Source organism: Oncorhynchus nerka, linkage group LG23 (assembly GCF_034236695.1).
Source record: "Oncorhynchus nerka isolate Pitt River linkage group LG23, Oner_Uvic_2.0, whole genome shotgun sequence".
Taxonomy (NCBI): Eukaryota; Metazoa; Chordata; class Actinopteri; order Salmoniformes; family Salmonidae; genus Oncorhynchus; species Oncorhynchus nerka.
Window position 1 is genome coordinate 26,750,378 of NC_088418.1, and position 13,797 is coordinate 26,764,174.

A 13,797-nucleotide genomic window follows, 5' to 3' on the forward strand; every position below is an offset into this window, starting at 1 on the left:
TTAGAGCACCCCCTCATGGTGGATGTACGATTGATGTTGGTTTGGACTGCCCTCTAGTGGACATAAAAGCACATCATTCACCAAGACAGTGTGTTGCTTCTAGAAAAGGCCCTGGGACTTTTATTTTTAATTTAACCTTGATTTAACTAGGCAAGCCAGTTAAGAACAAATTCTTATTTACAATGACGGCCTACCCCGGTCAAACACCAGACGACGCTGGGCCAATTGTGCGCCGCCCTGTGGGACTCCCAATCATCGGCCGGATGTGATACAGCCTGGATTTGAACCTGAGATCCAGTGCCTTAGACCGTTGTGCCACTTGGATGCTCAGAGAGAGATGCTGTACAGCAATTCAGCTCGACTCCGAGGGTAGATTGTGGGGGCTCATCCTGGATCTGAGTTTTTACAGAAATGTCTCAGAAATAAAAAATGGAAACACATAACTATTTAAAAAATAATAATAATTGCATGTGTAATTGTCCTCTACCATCTGTTCTGCAGTCTCTTTTCCCAAAGCTTCAACCGAAGGGCTGTCCACAGAATAAAATGAATTATCCAGAAAATAAACATTTCATTAATGTCTCTGGCTCTAGCTAGAGTTTCACCTGTTCTCTGAAGAAGGGAACGCGGCGAGAATTCCATTAAATGTAGCATTTCTGATTATCAACAGCAATGGACGGCACACGGCAACTTAAGAAAATTTACAAAATATAACCTTTATTAAAAACAACACATACACAAATATAGGCCTTTCGCACCAAGTTACCCTGAGAATAAACGACCTCCACGCTCCTTCCCTCTAAATTGGTAACAATACGTTCGGTGATCTGATCAGAGATCAGATGATACAGTAATAGGAACCAGAATGTTGCTGCATGTATGTAGCTCCAGCCATCAGGAAATATTGGCTCTGTGTGACTTCTTCTCAAGTTTATACTGCAATCATCAGAAGCATGCTGTAGCTGTAGTCCGATTGAGAATGTTAAAGTGGCATGTAAAACCTTGTTATCTATAAGCATTAGCACATGCGCCATTGGGATGGCGAAGCTGTGACTGAGTAACATTGTGCACTATGTCTATCTCATAGTTGCTCCTTGTCTGTGTTGACCAACATTTGCTTATTCATACTGAAAGCGCTCTTTCATAGTACATCTGAATCAATAAGTCAATAAAAATACATTTTTACAAACTGTATAATCTAGATCAGATTAAAGAGGAGAAGACACCATGGTTTTATATTGACGGCACTAAAAGGACAAGGAAGATTCAACTCTTTAAAAGAACACACAAGCTCATACTACAATGGGTAGTTTTACAACTCATAGTTTAAATAATAAATAGCATGACCATGGAAAGCGATAAGCATGTCACTCAATCTCCTTTATTTTTCTGGCAAGCAATTTACGGTGGTGTAGTTCTATGTTCCTACACCAGTCAATCGTTTAATGCCTCCCCTGGTGAGTGTAGTGTTAAACAGGCATCTATGTTTTTCTGCTACACGTATTGCTGCTTTCACACTTTAGGCCAGTGACAGTTTGCCATTCAGCTGTCTTAAACATTTGTAATCCCTGTTTTTCAATCCCTATTTTTTCACTCTTTTGTTTCTCTCTCTCTTTTTGTGACAGGATCACAACTGAGGGTCATCCTGTTATCACATCCTGTTGTCACACCTGAGTTACCAGGGGTTCCCTGAGGTACATCTTCGCCCCACTCGACTCCCTGCTCTGCCCAGTGCACAGCCCCCCCAACAGAGTCCTATTCAGAGGGTTGCAGATGCCCTCTATGGCATTGTAATCTCCTTCTCTGTCCCCTTCCTCCCCCTCCTCGTGCTCCTCGTCCTCCCACAGCGAGGTCCTGATGTGTGTGTACTGGGTTTGGTCCTCGCACTCCGTCTCGCGGTGGTAGAAGTAGCTGAAGTTGGACACGATGACGGGCACGGGCAGCGAGATGGTAAGCACGCCGGCGATGGCGCACATGGAGCCAACCAGCTTGCCCCACACCGTCTCTGGGTACATATCACCGTAGCCCACGGTGGTCATGGTAACCACGGCCCACCAGAAGGCGCAGGGGATGCTGACAAACGCGGTGTCCTTGTGGTCGGCCTCGGCGAAGAAGACTGCGCTGGCGAAGATGATGACGCCAATGAAGAGGAAAAAGATGAGTAGGCCTAGCTCACGCATGCTGGCCCTCAGCGTCTGGCCCAGGATCTGCAGGCCCTTGGAGTGGCGGGACAGCTTGAAGATCCTGAACACTCTGACTAACCGGATTACACGGATGATGGCCAGTGACATTCCCGGTGCGTTCTCCGTGTCCTTGGAGAGCTCGGTGATCAGTGTCACGAAGAAGGGCAGGATGGCGGTGAAGTCGATGACGTTCATCACGTCCTTGAAAAAGTGCATCTTGCTGGGCGAGCAGATGAAACGCATGAACAGCTCAAAAGAGAACCAGCAGATACATATAGTCTCCACCAGGAAGAAGGGATCCTGGAAGACACTGGCTGGGGGAAGCATGTGCATGGAGATGTTCTTGTGCTGGGCGTGGTACTTGTAGAAGTACTCCTGGACAAAGGGAGAGGAGAAGACAGGGAGGCAGGGAGGAAGAGGGGAAAATGAGAAAGAAAAAAATGCAAATTGAACTTCTAATCTGTCAGAGGATGAAGATGAGACGTTATGGGCCTACTGTGATTTGTAGAGCATTTTTCTGTGTTATGTATTGCAACATTTTCGGTATATTTGGGTTTGGTATCATGGAGTGAAAACTGAGCAGCAAATGGGACTTGAAAAAAACTTTCATTTCGATTTACAGATTTCACTTCCTAAAAACAGAATTATACTTCCCCCTCTGCTTATTATTGGTTTATGCCTTACTAATCATCTAGTACTTATTGCCAATGAAAAATACTGTTTTGTTGGTCCAGCCTGATCACACAATGTTCTCGTCAGTTAGTTATAAACAATTCATATTTTTATGATGATGAAGTAACAAAATGTACTACAAGCAAATATAAAATGTTGCGCCATTTCTTGGGGGTTCATTTGTTCCCTTACGGAAAAAGCACGTCAAATTTGCAGATGCACATTTTCACATGTGAAATAGCTGTTTTCACACTTTGAGCTCAAATTATTTCTGGCTTTGAGTTTCAGTCTGTCCGGTGACAGTCTATCAGACTGTCCAACTGTCTGTCTATTTTCCCCTGTCAGAGTGCCAGACTGTACACCGATTATTTCTTTCAGCCTCTCACATTTAATGTGGAGTGATCAAAACGTCACCACAACAACCAGGAGTGCAATGTGTGAAATATGACTGTGAGTCTGGAGATACAATACAAGTCAAACGTATAATCTAGTAGGACCTATTCACGATTTCTCTCCGGTAGGAGGTCGCAGTCGACGTGTTTATTAATAAAGGCAGATATCTACGTGTTGATGTACTCTTAGGTGTGTCCCGGCACTATATATAGCCCCCTGAGATCGCCAAGGAGAAACATGAGTGTTCACGCTACTCCCCATCCATCTCCACTGTCCGCTATATCCCGTCTTCCTCCCAGCATAGCCAACACTCTTCAAGTCAGCCAGCCGCTCCTCACTGGGGTTACTGCGTTTCTTGGCTGTCGGCCCTCGCGCAAAAAGGCAGCCGCCATCAGCCTAGCACAGCTCTTCTGAAGGAATGTGTTAACATGACACAACATATGTCGCTTTATCTCCCAAGGTCTTCCCATCTCATCTTCGTGACTGAAGTATATTGTAGAGGTCTTGGGCCACCAGCTGACTAAAATAATCACACGTCAGCCTTACTCTTATCTCTCCTTGATTTGTCTCCCTGTCAATATTTCTCCATATAATTCACTGTAGTCAGCTATGCACACCGGTAGTGTGTTTACCTAAACACCTGCTGGTTAGTGGTATCCGGTTGCCGTTTGACACGTGACAACACACATCCCATTCAAGACACACAGACCATGTGAGGTAGGCTTTTGCTTGATGAGTTGACTGTACGAGACAAAACACGTGTCACCCTACTAATTCAATCCCATATCTGAAGTAAATATTCAATATCCTATTTGAACGGTTCCAATTATTATTATGATTTAAAAAATGACACATGGCTCTCATTTATCTTTCCCTCCATCCATCTTGTTCTCGTGACGCGTTTCAAAATTCTATTAAATATTAAAAAGCAGATAAGTGGGCGCTAGACCAAAATGTAGTATTTCATTTGATTGTTTCAATGACATTGTTTTTATGAAGTAATTGTTTTATTGACGTCATTGCTTCGCTTCTTATATGCTTGTTATGCATCTTTCACAAAATATAATATTTACCCTCTCCCTTTCCAATACATGTCCAGTATGTCACAATGTTCTGTAAGACTTTCCTTCTACTGAATGTTCACTCCAAAAGCCTTTGCCCACTCAATCTCCTTCTATAGCATCAGTGCTTGATTTGGGCAGGAGCTCACCAGAGCTGAGTACCGGCACCTCACATTTTCTACTGCTTGAGCTCCAGTTCGTTCCTATTATAGAATATTAGCGTATTGCTCCTGCACCTAACTATAAACAATACCGGCACCCAAAATGAGTACCAGCACTTATTTCAGTCCAAGTTGAACACTGAATTTGAAGAATCAAACAAGAATAAGTAAGTCCTCCAGTTGGCCACTAACATATTCTATCTGACTTTCAGTTATACAGAGCTCTCAGATTAGTGCCGATGAAGATGAGGAAACAAGTGGAGGATGCCAGTTTGGACTATTGAGAAACTCCCCCCCCACACACAAAACACCAACTTGTTCCATTGTCCTTGTCTCCTATTTATCCCACCTCACTCCTCCCTTGCCCTCTTGCTGCCTTACCTCACGAAGCTCTTTCTCGCTCCTGAAGTCAGGCAGCGTCTCTAGGCAGAAGATGAGGATGGACACCACGATCACCATGACGCTGACGATGGCGATGATGCGCGCGCCTGATGACGACTCCGGGTGCTCGAAAAGCATCCACAGACTCCGCTGGACCTCGTTGACGGGCAGCGATGGGGCTTCCTCCTTGGGGAAACCCTCATCCTCCTTGAAGCGTGCCATGATCTCCTCGCCCAGCTCATAGAAATACAGCTCGTCTATGAAAATGTCCAGGGGCACGTTGGCGGGCCGCCGGAGCCGCCCGCCCGACTGGTAGAAGTAGAGGATGGCGTCAAAACAGGCCCGGTTGCGGTCCAAGAAGAGCTCCTTGCGCAATGGGTCGAAGTAGCGAAGCCGCCGCCTGGGGTCGCCCAGCATGGAGTCTGGGAACTGGGCCAAGGTGCGGAGCTGGGTCTCGTAGCGCATCCCTGAGACGTTGATCGCAAGACGTTCGCTCGGCGCCCAGCCGCTCTTCCACAGTGATCCGGACCGCCGGCTCACCCGCTTCCTCTCCTTCTCACCGCCCACTTGGTTCTCTTTCTCGCCCTTCTCCTCGCTGTTGAGTTGGTTCTTCAGCCGTTTGTCTTTCTCTCCTTCTATGTCTCTCCTTCCTCCTTCTCCACCTCCTTCTGGGTCGTTGTTTTCCATCCCTGCCTTTATTGGCGTAGTCCACAATCCGGGCCCTTTCTCCTTTGTGTGTAGTAAGGACAGTTTGGACTTAAAGCGGATGTGGGTCTGAAACCAGAGTGGGAATTGGATCAGTGTGGGAATAGAGGCATTATCACTACACATATGATATAGTCATTATTAGTTGCAGGATGTAAGCTGTAAATATGCAAGAGGAAGCAGTCATGTCGAACGTGTTTGTTACTGTTGAGTTCTCTGTGAGACATGTAAATGTACAAAGGCCTGTACTGTACAAAATCCTCTTCAAACGATGTGTAATTATGTCTAAGGTACGCTATGCCCACATAATCCAAATATGTTTGTACGGTATACTATTCATTTATTTCACACATTTCATTGGTGAGGGTTATGCAAAACCTTTCATCCATAAAATAATTGTTTGAGACAGAACAGTAACGACAATATGCACTATACACGTGAGGTATAATGACTAACGAGCAATTGATAGCCAGATGTAGCGAGTCACTCACTGAGTGACTGGCAGCCGCTAACGGAGACTAACTGCGGGATGGAAAGTCACATTGTTTTTCTCCCATGAATCTTTCGGTCTGTCACCATGTCCGCCTGTCCGTCCAACACGTGGTCTTCTACGGTTGTCCCCAACCCTGAGACACTCCTTGATGGACACTCCTCCAGTACTCGTCCACTCTTGTCTCTCACCTCCCTGACCTGTTCACGAATTATCGTTTCTACCTGTTTGCTGTTCAATACTCACAATTCTGTCCTTCCCTCTTCTCTCTCTTATGTTGTCTGTCTTAATTTTTGGGGGGGAATGCTGTCCTGTTGAAATTCAATCTGCGCCTGGCCCCTCCCGTCCTTTCGCTCCCTTTTGCTCCAGGGCCGGGAACAACCTTCACCCTCCCTCTCAAATGTCACCGCCTCTGCACTGGTACTTGGTGTGTTACAGTAAGCTCCCTAACTGAAATGGGGCCCGCTCCACGAGACGGACAACTGAGATGGCTGACTGTCATTTTGTTGGATCGAGTGCCCTTTGAATGCCATGATTGATTTCAGTGATGGACTGTATAAAGTTCTAATGTATAATGATAAACATCATGTCAGCCCACAAAGCTAAATGATCAGTGATGTGCTGCTTAGGTAGATGTGATGTTCATCAGGTTCTCAACTTATGATGATCTGAATATTCCAAATCTAGCAGGTTAGAAAATGTATTGGCAATGAAATACAGAAATATCTTATTTACATAAGTATTCACACCCCTGAGTCAATACTATCTAGAAGAACCTTTGGCAGCGATGACATCTGTGAGTCTTTCTGGGTAAGTCTCTAAGAGATATCCATTCCTGGATTGTGCAACATTCGCCCATTATTCTTTTCAAAATTCCTCAAGCTCTGTCAAATTGGTGGCTGATCATTGATAAACAACCATTTTCAGGTCTTGCTGTAGACTTTCAAGTAGATTTAAGTCAAAACCTTAACCCGGCCTCAGGAACATTCACTGTCTTCTCGGTAAGAAACTACAGTGTAGATTTGGCCTTGTGTTTTAGGTTCATGTTCTGCTGAAAGGAGAATTCATCTCCCAGTGTCTGGAGGAAAGTAGACTGAATTTGCGATTTCCAACTTGTTGTGTAATGTTTTTGTCCAATGGCTGATGAGCACCGATACATTTTATCTTTCATTTCTTTTCATTATTTATTTTCATATGACAAATGTTAAAAAGGATTTGCCAGTAGATTGTCGACTTGATTCATGACGATGACTGCTTGCTTAGATTTTGAAAGTATGATGTTGACATGATCAGTCCAATAAAAGCTACTGTAGATTTAACGTGATATGACGTCATTTTATCTGTGGCCAATAACCTTGAGCTTTCTTGGATGGGCACTTCTAATGTAACTCTATGGCAGCACCCAAGGGGCTTGAATTTTCGAGCTCTCCCCTTAGATTTGGCGGTGACGTAGTGTCCTCACGAGTGACAGAACACTGAGCCAATCACAGCGCAACTAGAGAACATTACCAACCCCTACGCTCCGTATTTTCCACTGGTTGCCTCACTACCACAGAAAGCACTGAGCTAGGCTGAAACACCTGCATTTTGGAGCTGCCTTACTCAAGAATATAAAATGTTTGTATGGGGCTTTATGACCTCAATTATATACAGTGGGGCAAAAAAGTATTTAGTCAGCCATCAATTGTGCAAGTTCTCCCACTTAAAAAGATGAGAGAGGCCTGTAATTTTCATCATAGGTACACTTCAACTATGACAGACAAAATGAGAAAAGAAAATATCCAGAAAATCACATTGTAGGATTTTAATGAATTTATTTGCAAATGATGGTGGTATTTGGTCACCTACAAACAAGCAAGATTTGTGGCTCTCACAGACCTGTAACTTCTTCTTTAAGAGGCTCCTCTGTCCTCCACTCGTTACCTGTATTAATGGCACCTGTTTGAACTTGTTATCAGTATAAAAGACACCTGTCCACAACCTCAAACAGTCACACTCCAAACTCCACTATGGCCAAGACCAAAGAGCTGTCAAAGGACACCAGAAACAAAATTGTAGACCTGCACCAGGCTGGGAAGACTGAATCTGCAATAGGTAAGCAGCTTGGTTTGAAGAAATCAACTGTGGGAGCAATTATTAGGAAATGGAAGACATACAAGACCACTGATAATCTCCCTCGATCTGGGGCTCCACGCAAGATCTCACCCCGTGGGGTCAAAATGATCACAATAACAGTGAGCAAAAATCCCAGAACCACATGGGGGGACCTAGAGAATGACCTGCAGAGAGCTGGGACCAAAGTAAAAAAGCCTACCATCAGTAACACACTACGCCGCTAGGGACTCAAATCCTGCAGTGCCAGACGTGTCCCCCTGCTTAAGCCAGTACATGTCCAGGCCCGTCTGAAGTTTGCTAGAGAGCATTTGGATGATCCAGAAGAAGATTGGGAGAATGTCATATGGTCAGATGAAACCAAAATATAACTTTTTGGTAAAAACTCAACTCGTCGTGTTTGGAGGACAAAGAATGCTGAGTTGCATCCAAAGAACACCATACCTACTGTGAAGCATGGGGGTGGAAACATCATGCTTTTGGGGCTGTTTTTCTGCAAACGGACCAGGACGACTGATCCGTGTAAAAGAAAGAATGAATGGGGCCATGTATCGTGAGATTTTGAGTGAAAACCTCCTTCCATCAGCAAGGGCATTGAAGATGAAACGTGGCTGGGTCTTTCAGCATGACAATGATCCCAAACACACCGCCCGGGCAATGAAGGAGTGGCTTCGTAAGAAGCATTTCAAGGTCCTGGAGTGGCCTAGCCAGTCTCCAGATCTCAACCCTATAGAAAATCTTTGGAGGGAGTTGAAAGTCCGTGTTGCCCAGCAACAGCCCCAAAACATCACTGCTCTAGAGGAGATCTGCATGGAGGAATGGGCCAAAATACCAGCAGCAGTGTGTGAAAACCTTGTAAAGACAGAAAACGTTTGACCTCTGTCATTGCTAACAAAGGGTATATAACAAAATATTGAGATAAACTTTTGTTATTGACCAAATACTTATTTTCCACCATAATTTGCAAATAAATTCATTCAAAATCCTACAATGTGATTTTCTGGATTTTTTTTCTCATTTTGTCTGTCATAGTTGAAGTGTACCTATGATTAAAATTACAGGCCTCTCTCATATTTTTAAATGGGAGAACTTGCACAATTGGTGGCTGACTAAATACTTTTTTTCCCCACTGTATATCTTTTTTACATGGTTTGCAAACTGATATGTGACATGTATTAATGCCAAAATACCATGCAAAACAGGCAACCCCCCCAACAAAAAAAACATATTTAACATCAATACAACACAAGTTTTATTTTTATTTTTATTTTGTTGGGCTCAAAATGTTGCCCCTGGATGCAGCCACCACTATGCTTGAAATTGTGAAGCTTGGTACTCAGTAATGTGTTGTATTGGATTTGCCCCAAACATAACACTTTGGATTCAGGACAAAAAGTGAATTACTGTCAATTACAGCTGTGAGTCTTTCTGGGTAAGTTTCTTAGAGCTTTGCACACCTGGACTGTGCAATACTTGACCATTATTCTTTTAAAAATTCTTCCAGCACGGTCAAGTTGGTTGTTTTTAGACAGTCGTTTTCAAGTCTTGCCATAGATTTTGAAGCTGATTTAAGTCAGAACTGTAACTAGGCCACTCAGGAACATTCAATGTCATCTTGGTAACTCAGGAACATTCAATGTCATCTTGGTAAGCAATTCCATTGTATATTAGGCCTTCTTCGAAGAAGGCACAGTGATGCCGAAACGTGATTTACCCAATAAATCACTGGGAGTTTATACATAGAGTGTGCGATTCTCTTTATGATTTTAAATACATTCAAGTGATTGGACATGATTTGGAACGGCACACACCTGTCTAAGGTCCCACAGTTGACAGTGCATGTCAGAGCAAAAACCAAGCCATGAGGTTGAAGGAATTGTCCATAGAGATCTGAGACAAGATTGTGTCGAGGCACAGATCTGGGGAAGGGTACTTAAACATGTCTGCAGTTTTGAATGTCCCCAAGAACACGGTGGTCTCCATCATTCTTAAATGGAAGAAGTTTGGAACCACCAAGACTCTTCCAAGAGCTGGCCGCCCGGCGAAACCGAGCAATCGGGGGAGAAGGGCCTTGGTCAGGGAGGTGACCAAGAACCCGATGGTCACTCTGACAGAGCTCCAGAGTTCCTCTGTGGAGATGGGAGAACCTTCCAGAAGGACAACCATCTCTGCAGCACTCCACCAATCAGGCCTTTATGGTAGAGTGGCCAGACGGAAGCCACTCCTCAGTAAAAGGCACATGACAACCCGCTTGGAGTTTGCCAAAAGACACGGAAAGGACTCAGACCATGAGAAATAAGATTCTCTGGTCTGATGAAACCAAGATTGAACTATTTGGCCTGAATGCCAAGTGTCACATCTGGAGGAAACCTGGCATCATCCCTACGGTGAAGCATGGTGGTGGCAGTATCATGCTGTGGGGATGTTTTTCAGGAGCAGGGACTGGGAGACTAATCAGGAACAAGGGAAAGATGAACAAAGCAAAGTACAGAGAGATCCTTGATGAAAACCTGCTCCAGAGCGCTCAGGACCTCAGACTGGGCTGAAGGTTCACCTTCCAACAGGACAAGAACCCTAAGCACACAGCCAAGACAACGCAGAGCTCGGACTTGAATCTGATCTAACATCTCTGGAGAGATTTGAAAATAGCAGCGACGCTCCCCATCCAGTCTGACAAAGCTGGAGAGGATCTGTAGAGAAGAATAGGAGAAACTCCCCAAATACAAGTGTGCCAAGCTTGTAGCGTCATACCCAAGAAGACTTGAGGCTGTAATCGCTGCCAAAGGTGCTTCAACAAAGTACTGAGTAAAGTGTCTAAATACTTATGTAAATGTAATATTTCCGTTTTTTATTTTTAATAAAGTTGCAAAAATGTCTAAAAACCTGTTTTTGCTTTGTCATGATGGGGTATTGTGTGTAGATTGAATCCATTTTAGAATAAGGCTGGAAAGTAAATTATTTTGGGGAAAAGTGATATGAATACTTCTCAAATGCACTGTAATAGTAAAAGTCAAACATTGCCTCAACTGAACTGAAACCCAACGGATAGACGCGGAACTACATGTGGTCATCTTGTTTTGAGAGAACGGTCGTGAGGAAATTCCCAGGGAGGGGTTTCCCAGGCTTGTGCCAGGGGTGTGTCCTGAAGGTCAACTGGTGTCACGATAAAGGGGTTTCATTTCTTGTAGTGCTTTGGTACTGTACGAAATGTTTTCCATCTCAATTACTAGTCAGACTTCACGGCCAAGACTAAATCTCACCACCTGAGGGGGGTGGTGTATTGGCACATTGCAGTAAAAGCTGAAAAAGGCCCCTGCTGACATTTGCTCAGGCGGCCTGCACACACAAACACACACCGATTGCTTTTTAGTCTGTAACGTTATCTAGTAATATTGAACAAGCACTCAAATTATCCCACTTAATGTGTGTGATTTATTGTATTGGCACACTAAAAGGATGAATCATGAGAGCCATCAAGAGCATCCTGACCAGTTGCATCACCACCTGGTAAGGCAACTGCTCGGCATCTGACCGTAAGACGCTACTGAGGGTAGTGCGAACGGCCCAGTACATCACTGGGGCCAAGCTTCCTCCCATCCAGGATATATATAATAGCTGGTATCAGAGGAAATACCATAAAATTGTCAGAGACTCCAGTCACCCAAGTTATAGACTGTTTTCTCTTCTACTGCACGGCAAGCGGTACCGGAGGGCCAAGTCTAGGACCAAAAGGCTCCTCAACAGCTTCTACCCCCAAGCCATTAGACTGCTGAATAATTCATAAAAATCGTCACCGGACAATTTACATTGACCCCCCCCCCCCTCTTGTACACTGCTGGTACTCGCTGTTTGTTTATTATCTATGCATAGTCACTTCGCCCCCACCTACATGTACAGATTACCTCAACTAGCCTGTACCCCCGCACACTGACTCGGTACCGGTGCCCCCTGTATATAGCCTCATTATTGTTATTCTTATTGTTTTATTTGTTATTACTACTTTTTATTTTAGCCTACTTGGAAAATATTTTCTTCTTCTTGAACTGCACTGTTGGTTAAGGGCTTGTAAGTAAGCATTTCACGGTAAAGCCCACACTTGTTGTATTCGGCGCGTGTGGCAAATAAAGTTTGATTTGACTGGACGATTCTCTCATGGAATGGACGTCCTATGTGTTGTTTTTGTCCTTGATTGGTCATTCATCTTTCCGTGGATTGTCAATTGCAGTAACACACATAGGCATAATGTTACAAAACCATTTTATATGGCTTCAGTGTACTATATGTCTATTTGCAATGACACAGTAGTCCATGTGATGTCAGCTGCAGCCATTTGATAGTGAGTATTCTGCCACACCAGAGTTATATATAGAGATACATGGCTCTGAGCCACACTATGATGAAATGTCATGTGACATTATACAGTGAACACTGGTATATAGATTTTGGATTGTGATTTTAGAACGTGTCCATTTTGTGTTATTTGGCAAAGGCCTACCTACACATTCACTTGACACAATGTCACAAAAAAACATGTATCTGGTGTATGAAGAATATAATGGCCTTGAAATATCTACTTTAAGCACCTTCTCTTATATCTTATGAGTGCCAAACATTTCAATTGATATTACAGATTTTGTGTATTATCATGAATAAGGTTAAAGTCATGCTATTTTTTTGCAAACTAAATTGTGCATCATCAAATATCTCCAGCCCCATGTCTTCAACATTAAAACAAAGTCAACATAAAACTCATTTATGTTTTGAAATGTTTCTATTTCTCATGGAATGGGCAACACACAAGTTTAAATGAAACAGACACTGATCATACAGTGCCTTCAGAAAGTGTTCATACCCCTTGACTTATTCCACATTTTGGATGTTTTACAGCCTGAATTAATAAAAATGGGTTGAATTAAAAGAAAATCTCACCCAATACCCCATAATGACGAAGTGAAAACGTGTTTTTAGAAATCTTTGCAAATGTATTGAAAATTAAACACAGAAATATGTAATTCGGAAAGTATTCAGACCCCTTGACTTTTCCACATTTTGTGGACCCTTTGCCATGGGACTCGAAATTTAGTTCAGATGCATCCTATTTCCATTGATCATCGTTGAAATGTTTCTACTACTAGATTGGAGTCCATCTGTGGTAAATTCAATTGATTGGACATGATTTGGAAAGACACACACATCTATAGAAGGTCCCACAGGTGAAAGTGCATGTCAGAGCAAAAACCAAGCCATGCGGTCAAAGGAATTTTTCGTGGAGCTCCGAGACAGGATTGTGTCAAGGCACAGATCTGGGGAAGGGTACCAAACATTTCTGCAGCATTGAAGGTCCCCAAGAACACAGTGGCCTCCATCATTCTTAAATTGAGGAAATTTGGAACCACCTAGACTCTTCCTAGAGGTGACCGCCTGGCCAAACTGAGAAATCTGGGGAGGTGAGCAAGAACCCGATGGTCACTCTGACAGAGCACCAGAGTTCCTCTGTGGAGATGGGAGAACTTTTCAGAAGAACAACCATGTCTGCAGCACTACATCAATCAGGCCTTTATGGCAAAGTGGCCAGACGGAAGCCACTAGTCAGGATCAAGGGGAAAATTAACGGAGCAAAGTACAGAGAGATCCTTGAT

At 43.7% G+C, this 13,797-nt stretch overlaps 1 protein-coding gene across 3 annotated transcripts; it reads right to left on the reverse strand.

Annotated features, from left to right (window-relative positions):
* Positions 1-695: 695 nt before the first annotated feature.
* LOC115106613 (potassium voltage-gated channel subfamily A member 7-like) lies at positions 696-6,432 on the reverse strand. 3 transcript variants are annotated; one of them, XM_029629510.2, is made up of 3 exons: positions 6,293-6,432; positions 4,852-5,625; positions 696-2,558 (listed from the first exon to the last, which is right to left on the reverse strand). In XM_029629510.2, the coding sequence occupies exons 2-3, from the start codon at positions 5,536-5,538 to the stop codon at positions 1,665-1,667; spliced, it is 1,581 nt and encodes a 526-aa protein (XP_029485370.1). In that variant the 5' UTR covers positions 5,539-5,625; positions 6,293-6,432; the 3' UTR covers positions 696-1,664. The 3 variants fall into 3 exon arrangements, with proteins under 3 accessions (XP_029485370.1, XP_029485369.1, XP_064864078.1); XM_029629509.2 differs by having other exon boundaries at positions 6,048-6,432; XM_065008006.1 differs by lacking the exon at positions 6,293-6,432 and having other exon boundaries at positions 4,852-5,682.
* Positions 6,433-13,797: the final 7,365 nt, after the last annotated feature.